Source organism: Chamaea fasciata, unplaced genomic scaffold, assembly GCF_029207755.1.
Source record: "Chamaea fasciata isolate MVZ Bird 193981 ecotype frontalis unplaced genomic scaffold, bChaFas1.0.hap1 SCAF_15, whole genome shotgun sequence".
Classification (NCBI taxonomy): Eukaryota; Metazoa; Chordata; class Aves; order Passeriformes; family Sylviidae; genus Chamaea; species Chamaea fasciata.
This window is the reverse complement of record NW_027094100.1, coordinates 11,817,976-11,832,819: the sequence shown is the minus strand read 5'-3', so window position 1 is coordinate 11,832,819 and position 14,844 is coordinate 11,817,976. Positions and strand designations below refer to the sequence as shown.

Genomic DNA, 14,844 nt, shown 5'->3' with positions numbered 1-14,844 from the left:
ACACTTGATCTTTTCTTTCTATTTTTATGGCCAGTCCCAACTGCTGACCATCTCTTCGTTAGCAACAACTGGCCCAGTTACTGTTCTGGGATGTTTTTGAAACCAACTTGGTTAGAAGTAGTAATAGCCATTTAAACACCTATCCAAATAGCTGTATTTCTACACTGAAATAGGTTATTTCCCTCAAATTCCAGTTACACTGGGACAAGCCCCTATCTATTAGCAGCAGTATTTCTGCTCTGAGAGGTCAGTTTTGGCAAAGGGCCTTAAGTGACAGCTAAACCAGAAGAGAACTGTGCATAGAGCAGGGAACACACACTCTTTCCTGCCCTCTAACAAATATGGATGGGCAGCACTGCTCTGTCATTCCCAGGGAGATCAGAAAACAGCAGCACAAATTGTTGTTGGCTCCCTCTTTGCAGGCACCTGGAATGTTCTGCTGTATTTTTTTTTTTTTTTAATATGCTGTGTTGTGCACAATAGGAGACAGGTGAGTGGAATATGAGGCAAGATGTCTATTCATGTCCTAAGAGAAGTCCAGCCTGTACAACAGTATCTTTATTTTTAACTTCACTGTTTGGAACTGTCACCATTTACTAGTACAAGTCCCAGGAATGAGAAAGGCCACATAATAAAACACAGCAGGGAAGGTGCTATTATTTATGTTTTTCAAAAAGTATAAAAATCCTGTACATCTGACAAATACTTTTAAAATCAACCATAGAAAACTGCTGAGCTACTTCACTGCATTTCAGTAAGAATCAGACATCAGGCAACTGAACAGTCTGTCACTCATCTGGCTAAACACACCAGCCTTGAAATTTAATACTAAATCCCAATTGGATCTCTGGTCCATCTCAGTTGAAAACAAAAATCAAAATAATAATTTTCTGTTCAAATTTGTAGGTTTTTTTACAGTTCAGCGGTTCAATAAAATACCTCATTGTTTAAATGCTATAGAAGTACAGGAAATTTCCACATACTTTTTTTATAAATACACATGTACAGGGCAGGAACAGTCTTAATTCATGATGAGTTCTTAGCATTCAAAATACAGCATGATTTTAGCTTTCCAGATGGGCATATCCTTCTGTGTCAGACAGCACAGTGTCTCCTTTTTAGGCAGCAACAGTGCTAAACCCAATGTAGCTGCTGAAGAGGGTTACAGGTGAAACTCTGCCAGCCACCATTCGTATTCCCTACTTGCCAACAACCCAAGCAGAGCAAAATGTAAACTACCAGCTATGCTCATCAGAGATATCAACTATCCTCAGCCAGAATCTCAGGATATTCCTCCCAGAACTGGTCCCCAATGATGTCACAGTGCAGGGGAACAACTTTAGTCTTAGTCCGGGTCACTTCCACTTCTTTTTCTTCTTCTTCCTTTGGCAGTTTGATTTTCTTAGTGATGACTTCATTGACCTGAAAATACAGTCAACTCATTAGCAGACATAAAAGACTCCAGAGTGGATTCAAAAATTCTAATAAAAAAGAATTTCATTTAAAAAACACAGGACAGGAATTTCTCCCACTAAATCAATGATGCAATCAATTGCAGAATAATGAACATTTTCAAGTTACCTTAAAGCAGAAAAGGACTAAGCCAACTATGAGCTGAGCTACCTTATTGAACAGAAGTTTGTAATTCCTTTGCCATGGACATAACTGGGACCTAATCCTGGGAAGGGCCTGGTCCCAGTGATGCACACATTGCCACCTGCCAATACATGTTTCATCTCAATGGTCATAATTTGTATCTAAGCCAGACTTCAGAGACTGGTTTTTATATTATACTCATAGAAATAGTTCTCAAAAACATCTCCAAAACAATGAGTCATCTTACACATAATTATATGGCAACTACAGTTAATTTTAAAATATATCTATTCCTAGACATACACTGGAGATACACATGGTGCTCTTCCAGTGCAGTCTGTCTGCCACAGTGTAACTATTTAAAATATGAGCCCAAAGCAAGTGGCAATATGGTTTTTTACCTTCTGCCATATTAGGACAGTTCCTTTTCTATACATCAACGGTTCATTGTTGTAGTTGATGTTGAATTCAGAAAACAAGATTTCGTTCTTATCTCCAGCCAAAGTTCCCTGAGAGGAAAGGAAAAGAAAAATATTCTTAAAGAAAAGAAACAAATTGTATCTCTAGGGTAGACGAGGGGTGAATATTGGAAGCAAGACAGACATTTGTAAAGGTTTTTCACCTTTAAGTCACAAAGTTTAATTGCTTCTCTCAACAGAGGAATTAATTCCAACTGCAAGTGAGTATTAAAACTGAGAGGGTTTTTACTACATTTTCAAGACAAACGGAAGACAGTCAACAGATTCCAGGAGAAAATAGGAATGTTCTGCTGAAGTCTGCACAAGGAGACAAAACACAACAGAAGGCACTGGCAATCAACAGGACTTGAATTCTGCCACTGTTCCTCATATGTTTGAATACTGAACATTTTATGACATCTCTATGATTTCTGGAATTGCTAACTAAGAACTTAAACCCCTGCTAATACCTGACCAAAATTACATTATTTGCTAGTGGTATTAATACCTGTGCAGTTGAAGAAGTTGTTGACTACACCCACAAACTTATTACAGTAAGAATGGACAAGCCAAGGCTGCTGGGCAGGCAAGACATTTTGAAAATCTTATGATTTAATTTTTGCTGTACAAAACCACGACTTCAGCAGACTCTTACCCGGAGCCTCTCCTGTGCTTGCACTGGTGTCAAACCACCTCGCTGTACAAGCATCCAGAACACTGTATTATAAAGGTTATTAATATGGCCTAGAGAAAACACAGAAATGAGTGTGAGGACAATTATTTACCAAATCTGAGTGACGACTTAGGACAAAACAGCTTTATTTCCAGAGCTGTATCCAAGAAACAGGCAAGAGTAATGGGGAATTAATATAATCAGTTTCTAAAGAAAATACAATGTTTATAATACATTTTTAAGGTACTGCATATCATGACTAGAAGCCAGATTTCATAAGTGAAAAGGGCACAGCAGAGGCTGAAGGGTGTTTATGTATAAAGTAAACTATTTTCATTTGACAATAGTGATTAGATAATGACAAAGGTCTAGAGACAAATTCAGTGGTCTGTTCTAACATGGAATATTCAGCACTTTTGATAACTACCTGCTGTGAATTTGAATATTCACATCTCTTCATTAAAGAAGATTATCTCGGCTAAGCCAACCCTGAACACCAAAATTAATGTCTTAATTTTATTAGCAGTTCTAATATTTCTTGTGCTGAACTCACTCTCAGGATGCAATAAATTTAGTTGTAGCCTGAACACTCCAAATTTCAGTCCAGAACAAGTCATGTTATTGAAAACTACCACCCTACCTGCTGTTCATTCACTAGCAACTGTATATACAAATACACTGGCAGAAGAGACATTTCTGTTCAGAGGAAGTCAACTCAACTGCACAAATCTCTCTTTTCTAGGAACACTTACAATCTGCTTGCCTCCAGCTGAGGTAGTCCTTCAAATTCTGGTTGCTGGGATACAACACAATTCGTCCATCAAATCCAGGTGGGTACAGAAGCTGCTGGTCCTTAAAGTAATCATTCCAATAGAACACGTAACTTGAGGAAAACTGGGAGACCACATGAGTCATGAACTTACTTGCAAACACAGAACAAGAGAAAAAAAGAAAAAAAATACACGAGTGTGATTATACATCTGTGGTTATCTGAGGTATCAGTAGTGATAACTCTAGTGGAGAGCAGCACTTCTTAAATAATGGCCAAACAGATGAGGAATGGCACAGAGACTTTTGAACAACAGAGGTACTGAGAACTGTAACATTTTCTTAAAAGAATGTCTGTTTATAATGTTTTGATTGTTTATGCAATAAGTTGTTCATATAACTTTTTTACAAGCTCTGTATTATTGAACATATTTTCCTAAAAGATCACATGTAAAGAATCCACATGAAAAACCTGAACTAACTGCAGTGCAAGCACCAGCCCTCCTCCTAACCTGTGTGTGTAGGTTATCTGAAGAAGAATTATAAGGAGATGTTAAAAACAAGTTCACTTCAGTATCAAACCAGCTGTTACCTTGCTCTTCTTTTAAACCACTTGCTCTTCTTTTTGAAAACAAAACTATATTCATCACTCTGTCCATAAGCAATAGCAATATCCTCCAGTTCTTGCATCACTGTCTGGGCACACTTGGTCATCAGCTGGAGAGCACGGTCATCATTTGGCTTTTTGAATTCATGCTGCTCAGAAAACCTTCAAAGCAAAAACAGTTGCATAAGAATACCTCCAAAAGCTACTAAAAAATGCTAACCCATTCATTTTCCTCATATTTGCTTAAATGTGAATATTGATTTCCAGTATCCTGTCAACACTGACAAAAGAACTCTCACCAGGTATGAAAAGCAGGAACAAAAATCCTCATTATTCACTCTGGACAACCCATTCTCTTTCCCACCAGTATATGACCCTAACCAGTCTTTCAAAGCAACTGGTTTATGTACTTTAAACGGAAATGGATAACAGATACTACTTTCTGTAAACTCCCTTTCTCACAGGGTGTCTTTAATATTCAGTCCAATAAAGGCAACATTATCAATAAACTTGTCAAAACTCAAGAGCTTTACCAAAACCAGAGATAATATCCCAGAGAGAACCTGCGTTATTTACCAGCCGAGGGAATTTATGCCGAGGGAAGGCGAATCCCACACAGACACTGACTCCAAACACCAATACACATCCCTGTAGAGCAGCTGCTGTCCATTCTCAGCACATCCAAGGCACTGGGACCATTCCCTACCACCGGCTCTGCAGCCGCCCGTGAAAACAAAATCCCGGTGGAATGCCGTGCCCTGGAGAGGCCGAGCGGGGGACACGAGGATCTCTAACCCCGCACCTGCAGGACTCACACAGGCCGGACAGGAACATCCCAGCGACCCGGGCACCGCCAGGACCCTGCCCTGGGCACGGCGCTCTCAGCCCACCCCCGCCGGGTCCCCGCAGAGCCCGGCCCGGCCCCGCCCGCACCTGTGGAAGTTGCGGCCGTCCAGCCGCACCACGATCCAGCAGTTGGGCAGGACCGTGTCGTCCGCCTCGAAGTCCCGCACGTACTCGAACTTGCTCTTGGCCATGGCGGGGGCGCGGAGGCCGCGCAGGGAGCCGGGGGCGCAGCGGGCAGCGATGGACGCGCCCGCCCGGCAGCAGCGCAGCATGACCGGCGCGGAAGCGGAAAGAGCGGCGCCGAGCCCTTCTGGGCGGCCCGGAGCAGCGCTCGGTGGTGCCGGCGGAGGGCGGGCGGAGCCGGCGGGCGGAGCGCGGGGCGGCTCCGGCAACGGTGCCCGTGGCGGCTGCGGGGCGCGGAGCCGGGGCCGGGGGCCCGGGCGCCTCGGTCCGAGCGCGCCCGGCAACGGGCTCGGGATGGGCGGGCGGGGCGGCCCCACCGGTGGGCGCGGGACCGGCGGACAGCGCGGCCGAGCCGGCGGGGCTGGGGCTGGGTGCGCGCCCCGCGGTTGGTGCGGGATGCGGGTTCGGTGTGCGCCGGCGGCGCGGGGCCGCGGGGAGCGTTGGCGCAACGGTGGCGGCGGCCGAGGAGCGGCCGCGGAGCGATGGAGCGCAGGCTCAGGCTCTGCCGCTTCCGCGCCCCGGCCAGCCCCGCCTCGGCCCCCAGGCACAGCGAGGTCATGGGCCCCCTCGGAGGGCTGCGCGTCCCAGTGCAGGAGCACCCGGGCCGGCCCGGGCACAGCGAAGGAGCAGCGAAGAATGGCAGGTTCATCTCGGCTCCGGCGGCGGTTGAGAAGGAGGCTCGGGGTGCTGTCGAGGGAGAAAAGGACCATGGAAGGGGCGGCGGTGACCGCCGGAACGAGGAGAAGAAGGTGCTGGGGCAAACTGGGAATAAGCCCTGGAGCAGAGCTGCCGCCCAAGCGGGGCGACCCAACGTGGCCTTTGAGGCCCGCCCAGTGAAGGTGGAGAACAGCGATGCCCCGGCTGGAGCCCTGTGCGAGCTTGGGAGCCCTCCTCAAGATCAGAATATCCCGGTCTTGTTTCAGTCCTTACCTTCCACGTCCCACGTACAGCTCCAAGGCCCTCTGCCCTCGCAGCTGATGCATGCGACTCCAGTGCCGGTTCAGCAAGTGCCGGTTCAATTGCAGCCTCTACTGCAGCGGCCAAAGGTCGAAACAAAAAACCTTCCCCTCACCGTCCTGCCCTCGGATTCAGGTATTACGGTTAGAGAGCTTGCAGAGTGGCACACAGGTGACAGGTTTTCAGGCAGGAGAACACAAATGGAAAGGTCACGTTAGAAAATCATCCCTGTGCGTAGGCTGGGTTTAGCACAACTCTTGTCAGCACAAGACACAAAAGCACGGGAGCACAGAGTTCGGTAGTGGTTCGTTCCAATCAAGGCAGTTTTGTCACGTTGGTCACTGTCGGCATGAAAGCCCTTAGGACAGTGTTCAGAATTACACTGAGTTGTGATTACAGTTCTAGTGTCAGTAATCTGCTTGGATTTTAAAGCTATAAAGTACTTGTATACCTCTCTGAAAAAATCTGGACGTGATAAATGAAGAGCATTTTGAAACCTCTATATTAGAAGCTTTTTTCTTTTTAGATATCTAGACGTTCAAAATTAATTACTTAAGTAAGGTCTTAAAGACTTTTTCCCTTTATAAGTGATGTGATAGAGTTAATTTCTAAACCTTTTCCAGGAGGAAATTGCTTGCTCAGGGTTCAATTTTATGGGGCCTGTGGATTCATCATGTTGCCAGCTCAATTTAAATGCAGCCTGTGTTTACAAAGAGCCGAAACCCAGGTGTCATGTAACAATCCTTTGGGATCACAGGTTCCTCCAACTAAACATATATATAAAAAACCCCAACTCAACAAACCCCAAGCAGATACCCAAAACAGCAACAACCGTGGTTGAGAAGGCAGGGACTGCACAGGTGTGGGACTAAGCAGCCTCACCATCCTTAGTCCAAATCCTTGCATCCTTAGGGCTTTGGTTACATAGTTTTGGTGGTGATAATAAATTTGCAGCAGTGTGGTCTGTGCTGTGCAATGATTAGTTTATAAATTCATAAGAAAACAAGCCAACGGAAATCCAAACTAGTGTGTTGGCAGTGTCTCTTTCTTTCTTTCTTTCTTTCTTTCTTTCTTTCTGTCTTTCTGTCTTTCTGTCTTTCTGTCTTTCTGTCTTTCTGTCTTTCTTTCTTTCTTCATAACAAAAGCCAGGTCACTTGATTCCTTGTGCCGTGACTCAGTGGAGGGCAGTGGAGGATGTTGTAGGAACTGCTCTCCAAATGTGCACTGAGTTTCATCTGTTCCAAAGCTCTGGTGATGCTGTTGCCAAATCTCCTCTGTGTGTAATACTGAATGTGACCTGCTGTATTCCCTGGAAGGTGATGATGTCTCCTTGCCTTGTTGCACAGGGATGCCAGACACTCCATTCAGCAAGACCAAAAATGGCCGTGTGAAGCGTCCCATGAATGCATTCATGGTGTGGGCCAGGATCCACAGGGGTGCTGTGGCCAAAGCCCACCCAGGTGCCAACAACGCAGAGATCAGTGTTCATCTGGGCACGGAGTGGAGCAGACTCACTGAAGAGCAGAAGCAGCCATATTACGAGGAAGCGAACCGAATAAAACTGAGGCACAGTGAAGAATTTCCTGGTAAACATCTTAGTTATTTACCTGAATGCTTTAGAAGTGCAGGGCTTTTTGGAAAATCCGTCTCTTGCATTATAGCAATTCATAGAGATAGACAAAAAAGTACAGATATTTCAAGCACTCAATCATTCTGTGTGGCTTGAAACTATGAATTTTTTAAAGCATCCAGAATGCTGGTGCTTAGAACACTGCAGCTACATCAGCTCTTCTGAATGCTTTCATAGTTTAATGGCCAGAGAGTGAGTTTGTTGTGAACATGGCCTGCTGCAGCAGTTTCCTTGCTCCAGAAACAGCTGCCCAGATGGCCTGTGGTGACACATGCATCCATTCCTTAAAAGCAGGAAAGGGAAATGTTACAGGAGGCACAAACAACATTGTATTCTGTGGGATTCTTCAACATGTAGACTTGAGGTTCCCACATAATGGTGTGGGAAATGTTTCTCTGCCCTTTGTCAAGTGTTAAAATTTGTACCCTTGACTAATTCATTTATTCAGAAGATAATGGAGCATAAGTACTTTGAACACTTTTAAAAAGCTGTTGAGATACCAGGTGTTGTGATCTTTTCTCTCTCTGTTGTTGTAATGCTGCTTGTTCATGATCCTGCCTAATCTGTCATAAACAAGGAAAAGAGCATCACTCTCCCTCTCTCCTTGCATCTTTCAAAAAAAGAAAAAAAAAAAAAAAAAGGTGTTTCTTTAAAGTTGCATTAAGAGTTAACCTGTGTAAGAAACCAAGCAGCTCAGTGTAAATTCATAATATATTCTTTTATCTGTTAGTGTTTGGTTAATGTTGTCAGGCAAAGGCAAACGTGATCTTCCAAAATCTATCCAGGGCTCCCAGTGGGTTGTATTTTCTGTTATGTCTTGTAACCTGCAGATAGATGTGAGACTTAAGGGGTTGAGGAAACAATGAGGAAAGACCACATTTTGAACATTTGTGGTTTTCCTCCACACTGAAAGCCTGCCTCCTTAGTGTAGTTTCCTCAGCTGGGCCACATCACTCCCCAGTGTCTGGTATTTCTTCATCTCACAAGCAGCTACTACTTGGTAACTTCTAAACAGTACCCAAATATTTCTATTTCATTTCCATCTCCAGTAAAACCCCCCCATTTCCAGCTCACCAAAACAAGTGGAGCATTGCCATTGCCTAAAGGAGCAGGTTTTGGACTTGTCTTATCAGCTCCTTCCAAAGCACAGATAACATAGCTTTAGACAAATAATGAAACCATCCAAAATATTGGATGTCTGCATCTTTTTTTTTGTCTCTGACAGGTTGGGTTTATCAGCCAAACAAAAAGAAGTGTTCTCCACCAGCTCACTCTGCTGCATTTCTGGGCACTTCCCAGAGTACCATCACTACAAATCCAGCTGGCACCCTTCCCTTCTCATCACCTACTTGCTCTTTCGTCAACTCCAATGTTAAGAACAGTGTTGGACGTCCAGTCTGTGAGTTTTCAGTAGTGAATTATTTTTAAAATTCAGAATTTACCTCTTTCAGTAAGAGTTTTGTATTTACAAGAGCACGTAGTGACAGGGCAAGGGGAAATGGCTTCAAACTGAAAAAAAGTAGTTTTAGAATAGATGTTGGGGAGAAACTTTGCTGTGAGGGTGGTGAGGCCCTGGAACAAGTTGCCCAGAGAAGCTGTGGTAATTTACCAACACTTCCTTTCTGCTTAAGATGTTAAGCTACAGCTGCTTCTCTCCCTTATTTGGTCTCCACCTCACAGATACCCTGTCAGGATCGTTATTTTTACAAAAAAGTCCACACTGGCAGTGAAATAGTGAGAGCCCCCAGACCAGTGTAAGAGCTGGTCTGCATATTCCTTAGAGAAAGAGCTCTGGCTCTGTCAGTGCATGGCCAGTGGATTTCAACAGCAAATAGCTCAGATCCAGGCAATGGGATTTTCCTCTTTAAGCATCCTAGAAAGGGCTGCTTTCTTTGCAATGAGACAGGAAAATGAAATGCCTGACTATGCTGTGTGATAGTACTTGGAGGTACTAAAACAAAAGACTACTCAGCTTTGTTCTGGTAAAGTTCTGAGTTAGTGTTTTTTGAAAATTTCTATGCAATGTGTTTTCAAATCTTTCCCTATAAAGGCAGCCCTGTTGATGAGGTGTGATTTGAAAGTGTACACTGAAGTTTGTGCTCTGCAAAACTTTTCAAAGTAAAATTGCCTAGGGGGTACATTCATTGATGAAATAAGGAAATATATTGGAGATTAGGGTGTTCTAGGCACCTCAACACACAGATTTGTTCCAAATTTGGGTTACTTCACATCAGTACACTTGTGAGGTCTTCTGAGCTGAAGGGATACTCCAACCTATTGTGAGGCCTTACTAGGACAAGACACAGCCTCACCCGTCCAACAAACCCTCATTAGCCACTTCCTTCCACCCCGTTCTCTGAACAAAGCTTTAATGTGTGGGCTCCAAACCCATCTCTCAGAATGGTATCACATTAGGTAGTATGACATGAGTTGCAGGAAAATGTTTCAGGGGGAATTACTCTGTCTGTACCCAGAAATGCTTTGGCTTGCTCTGACCCTGTTTTATCAGAACTCTGTGTTCATGTCTGATAAATAACTGTTTTGTTTCCTGAAGGTGAGTCTGCCGCCATCCATCTGCCGGCTTCTTCCATCCAACACGCTGGGCCCATGACTCTTTTCCAGACCACGGCTGCAAGCACCACATCACTGGCTGTTGCAGTTCCTACCCTGCCCCTGTGCTCTGTTTTTTCACAGCAATTTGCTGAACCTGCTCAGACAGAAGCTTTTGTATCACCTGGGCTCAATTTCCCCCTGAAGAGACCTGCACCTGTTTTCGCTGTGAGCTTCAGCAGCAGAAACCCGAGTAACATCAGCAGCACTAGTGGCAGGTTTTCTGTCTCTAACAGTGAGATCCCTGGGATCTCTGTTTTTCCTAGAGGCATAGCCCTTCCCCAGGCTACCCCTTTCATTCCCACACTTGCCTGTGTGTCTGCTCCCGTTGGACAACCAGCCAGTCTGTTTGGAGGAGCTCCTCAGTTTCCATTTTGCCACCCTTCCTTTGTACCTGGACCTCGCTGTTTCCCTTCAAGGTAATGAAACCATTTCAGTACCAGTAAGAAAAAATGCTGAAAGGCAGAGAGTCTTTTGACTTGCAGACAGCAGGTGGAGCATTCAGAGGGAAAGAAGCTCTTAGCTTCGTGTAGCTGTTGTGCGGTGGGATCCCCTGGCCTCAGGTTGCTCGTAATATGTGCTCAGTTACTGAAGGCTCCATAGAACTATTGCAGTAATTGCCACCCCCAAGGCCATGGAAAACAGAAATATCTTCTTTCCACTTTATGGGTCTAAGTGCAGTTGATTTTAGCAGAAGAGCATTAGGTAGAGATAATGTAAATATACTTTGAAAATGGTCAGATAGAATTAAAGTGGGTGTGTCCTGGAGATGCCTCCTGGGTGCACTATGGTTGCCGTAAGTGGTGATATTTCTGAAACCCAGTCTGGTGGGAAGTGTGTGCAGAACTCTTGTGTAAGTAGTAACTCCTAGTTCTTCCTTATCAGTCAATCAAATCAAAGAATCAAAGTCCCTAATCAAAGAATTTCCAAGGTAACGCGTGTAGTATCCTTGGGTATTTGCTGGGCTGAGCATGCACAAACAACACCAGTGTCCTGGGGCAGGTGGGCAGCTCAAATACCAGTTATCTGATGTTATATACCAGTTATTCTTTACACGGCATCAGTTTTCTTTCATGACTGTGCACTAGCAAACCTAACAAATTATTGCAGTTATTAGACTTAAATTTTGCCAGTGTTTATACACTGCTTATTCTCACTAGTAGCAGCAACCAATGTGTTCCTTTGGCACCTGGTCTATAATTAGGGCTAGTGATGACCCATCAAACTCAGAAGAACTTCAGATAAGTGCGGTACAAGAAATCTCTATTTTTGAGGTCCTTTAAGGAAACACAGGACACTTATTCCCAAAATTGCTAAAAATGATCATTGCTAAGGCTTGGTGTCTGACATGAAACAGTTTTGTGAGGCCTCTGAGAGAGAAGAGGGTTCTTGTAGCATAAAATACTGTTCTGATTTTACACATTAGTGGACTTCAGAAGGCTGCCAGCTTTGCTAATGCCAGGGTTTTTCTAATGCATTGATTTATAAGTCCTCTGTCCTATAAACTAATTTCTTGCATACAAGAGTCATGATTTCTGAACTGAAAGTGCAGATATATGCACTAAAAATTTAAATATTAGTTTGGAATGAGGAATGGTCCCCTTGAAGCCTCAGTAGGTATTGTAGCAATGTCTTCACAATGCCCGCATGTAGAGCTCTATTACTTCTTTGCATATTTTGTTTTCTTCACAATGTAGTAAATATCTCTAAAACACTGAAAATTACAATCCCTGTGTCATTCTGCATCAGAATAAAAATTCAAGCGTCTGCCACTGGAGGAATACAGTTCCATTTGATGTAGTAACTTCCTGCAATTCACTATGTGGTTACTTTTTAAAAATTTATCACTGTGAGTTCTTTAAATATTAACATTGAGAACCACATACTGGGCACAAGGATTCTCTGTCCTGTTTGATAACAGTGTAACAGATGCAAGAACTCACTAAAAATTATAAATAAGAGTGTTTTACCCCACGTCTGTCACAAATTTTTGGCATACAGAAATTACACAAATTGACTTTTTTGACTAATCTGAGTATATTGGTTAGCTCACTGCATGCTGGTTTATCCATGGTATTATTTGATTGATAAATACATTGGGGTTTATGTTTGTTCTCTGAGCAACCTCGTGTGCCTGAGGTTGAAGAGATGCTTATGCACAGAAATGGAATCTGAATGACTTTTGTTATGGCCCTAGTGCTGAAATTAGGCATAATTTTAAATTTGTATGGTTTAAGAAGCGGGATAAGCTGAGTAGCACAGAACATCAGTGTCTTTGTGCAGCCCTGCATTTCTGAAAGCCAACCTCGAATCTCTTCCCTTGCAGCTCATTCCCACTCAGAGCTCCCTTTGGCTACGGGAATTTCTCCAGCTCAGTGCCTCAGTGCTTTGGCTTTAATGAGGAGAGGAACCAGAAGCAGGAGGTGATATTTTCCACTCTGGATGAAGACTATCGTTTCAGGGCGTACTCAGAGGAGAGGCTGCAAGAGAACCAGTGTGTCTGTGGGGGCCCTGAGATTGTGTCCTGTCAGGGCACCTGCATTGAGGAGCCAGTTCTGAGCCCCCTGCCACAGCTGGGCGTGGAAGTGGTAGAGGAGGTTTTGACATCCCCCCCATCTACTCCCTCCGGCACTTACATTGTCAATGTAACTGACAGTGATGAGGAAGAAGAAGTGAAGTTTTTTCAAGTATTGTAATTTTTAAAACGTATTATAATCCAGAGAAATATTATAGAATGGGAAATAAATGTTTTCCTCAACACCACCTTTTCTAGACGGTGTGTTCAATGGGAAACCCAGGTAGCTTTAGTCATTTGCAGAGGTCATTTTGAGGAGTCTGATGAGCTGTTTGGATAAGAGGAAAGTCTTATAAATAGCAGAAAATGCCTGTTCATTTCTAAATTCTCACTGAAAGCTGATCTGGCCTATAGGAATGTATGTGGCCAAACATACAAATTCCTCCACAAGTATTTCGGGGTATAAAACAGCTGTTTGTGAGATTATTCTCTAGATCTAACTTCTCTCTTCTCCCATCTTTCTTTTTATACCCTGTGGAGTAGGATGTCAGACATATTTCAATGCACCAGCATCTAGAATGGCACACAACTGTTGTGATTAATTCTACTCAGCCCAGATAAAGGGAAGACTGGTTTAACACATCCTGGACATACTAATGGGAAACTACATGGGAGGGTGATCTGACCCCCCTCCCAGCTAGAGCTGATGTCCTGGAGGGGTTGTTAGGGATCTGTGTCTGCAGGCCTGTGTCACTGCAGCCAGCCCTCAGCTCAGCTCTCTTGAAAGCTCTCCTGTCTTGTCTACAACAGAAATGAAAGTTAAACAACCCACTCAAACCTGACTTCCTCTGCATCGCCCCTCAGCATGTCTGGCAGCCCTCCAGCCGAGAAAACACGATAGAAGAGGTGTTTAGTGCCCATTTGTAGATAATTTTCAGCTCACCCACAAACTTTGCCTTAAAGCAGGTTCCTGAAGTGCCGAGTATCTGTAGTGTCACTTGTGAAATGTTTGAAGTGGCCAGTGCAGGCCACTTCAAGGCAGGGCCAATGCCTTGGTGACTGTGCCCTCCTGCAAGCCTTCATGGCAGTGCAGAGGGTAATGGAGACATGTTCTACTCTCTTATAATTATTTTCTTTCTTACTGTTTACTGTAATCGAAACTAAAAACCACCTTGTGTCCTTCTCAGTTTGAAAAACAGATGAAGGTTTTCTGTACAAACTTTGTTTTCTTCCTGCTACTCTAAAAGTCTAAAGACACTTCCCAGTGCATCACTGCTGTCCATTTACAGAGACAACTTTCTTCTCCAAAATTACTGGACAGTTTTATGGACTGGATGTTATTAAAAGCCCTTGTGCTATTATGCCTGTTTCCCTTCTCTTATTAGAATTAACTATTTCAGTATAATCACTGTGGTGTTGGAGAAGTTTGCAGGCAGCACAGAGAGGATTACAAGTATTTCACATGTGGAAATAGAGTTAAAAAGATGTGTCTGCAGGTAGAATCATCTTCAAGTTCACTTGCCTGTAGGAATGAAGCAAAAGTCATAGCAGAAAGTGGTAGCAGTGACCCACCCTTAAAAAGAAGCACAGGGAGTGCTTTGACACCCTTTTGCCATCAGCACATTGGGACAAGCCCATGTCCAGCTCCTGATCATCTTACAGCACTTTTCCCTCTTTGGCAGGACAGCTGCTCCAGGGCCCTTCCAAATATTCCTGCTGTCCGACATGGGTGGTGGAAAAGCCAAGCTAAACAGAATATTCTTAGTCAGCTGAAGCTGCTCTCAACTGTTAAGACACTGGATAAAGGAGTTAATTCTTCAGTCTCCAGTTTCCTTCACGATTCACAGACTCCTCCTTCCTTTGATCATTTCAAATGATCTGAAGCAGAAGAATGTTCTGTAAAATGGGAGATTTCACATTCCCCTCAAGTCAGCCAAAGTGGTAACATTTCTCTCTTCAGTGAGAGTGTCTGTGAGGCAGAGCTTAGGCAGGACAGTCCTC

General features: G+C 44.0%; 2 protein-coding genes across 4 annotated transcripts; one reads left to right on the top strand and one right to left on the bottom strand.

Annotated features, from left to right (window-relative positions):
• Nucleotides 1-632: 632 nt before the first annotated feature.
• Nucleotides 633-5,220, bottom strand: THG1L (tRNA-histidine guanylyltransferase 1 like). Of its 3 annotated transcripts, XM_066197094.1 has the most exons (6): nucleotides 5,036-5,220; nucleotides 4,088-4,264; nucleotides 3,480-3,649; nucleotides 2,710-2,798; nucleotides 1,998-2,105; nucleotides 633-1,422 (listed from the first exon to the last, which is right to left on the bottom strand). In XM_066197094.1, exons 1-6 carry the CDS (start codon nucleotides 5,218-5,220, stop codon nucleotides 1,261-1,263), a joined length of 891 nt encoding a protein of 296 aa, XP_066053191.1. In that variant the 3' UTR covers nucleotides 633-1,260. The 3 variants fall into 3 exon arrangements, with proteins under 3 accessions (XP_066053191.1, XP_066053193.1, XP_066053192.1); XM_066197096.1 differs by lacking the exon at nucleotides 5,036-5,220 and having other exon boundaries at nucleotides 3,480-3,559; nucleotides 4,093-4,237; XM_066197095.1 differs by lacking the exon at nucleotides 5,036-5,220 and having other exon boundaries at nucleotides 3,480-3,645; nucleotides 4,088-4,172.
• Nucleotides 5,221-5,528: 308 nt separating this feature from the next.
• Nucleotides 5,529-13,456, top strand: SOX30 (SRY-box transcription factor 30). The gene is made up of 5 exons (XM_066197093.1): nucleotides 5,529-6,223; nucleotides 7,435-7,674; nucleotides 8,944-9,117; nucleotides 10,273-10,747; nucleotides 12,655-13,456. The coding sequence occupies exons 1-5, from the start codon at nucleotides 5,614-5,616 to the stop codon at nucleotides 13,022-13,024; spliced, it is 1,869 nt and encodes a 622-aa protein (XP_066053190.1). The 5' UTR covers nucleotides 5,529-5,613; the 3' UTR covers nucleotides 13,025-13,456.
• Nucleotides 13,457-14,844: the final 1,388 nt, after the last annotated feature.

What these genes read in the sequence shown, in the direction of transcription:
- SOX30 (XM_066197093.1), top strand. Translation starts at nt 5,614, where the DNA reads ATGGAGCGCAGGCTCAGGCTCTGCCGCTTCCGCGCCCCGGCCAGCCCC. An exon ending in GCACAGTGAAGAATTTCCTG is followed by an intron (nt 7,675 to 8,943) that starts GTAAACATCTTA and finishes TGTCTCTGACAG; the next exon opens with GTTGGGTTTATCAGCCAAAC. An exon ending in CAGTGTTGGACGTCCAGTCT is followed by an intron (nt 9,118 to 10,272) that starts GTGAGTTTTCAG and finishes TGTTTCCTGAAG; the next exon opens with GTGAGTCTGCCGCCATCCAT.
- THG1L (XM_066197094.1), bottom strand. Translation starts at nt 5,220, where the DNA reads ATGCTGCGCTGCTGCCGGGCGGGCGCGTCCATCGCTGCCCGCTGCGCC. An exon ending in TGGTTTAAAAGAAGAGCAAG is followed by an intron (nt 3,650 to 4,087) that starts GTAACAGCTGGT and finishes TGTGTTTGCAAG; the next exon opens with TAAGTTCATGACTCATGTGG. An exon ending in CTGTCCTAATATGGCAGAAG is followed by an intron (nt 1,423 to 1,997) that starts GTAAAAAACCAT and finishes CTGTATTTTCAG; the next exon opens with GTCAATGAAGTCATCACTAA.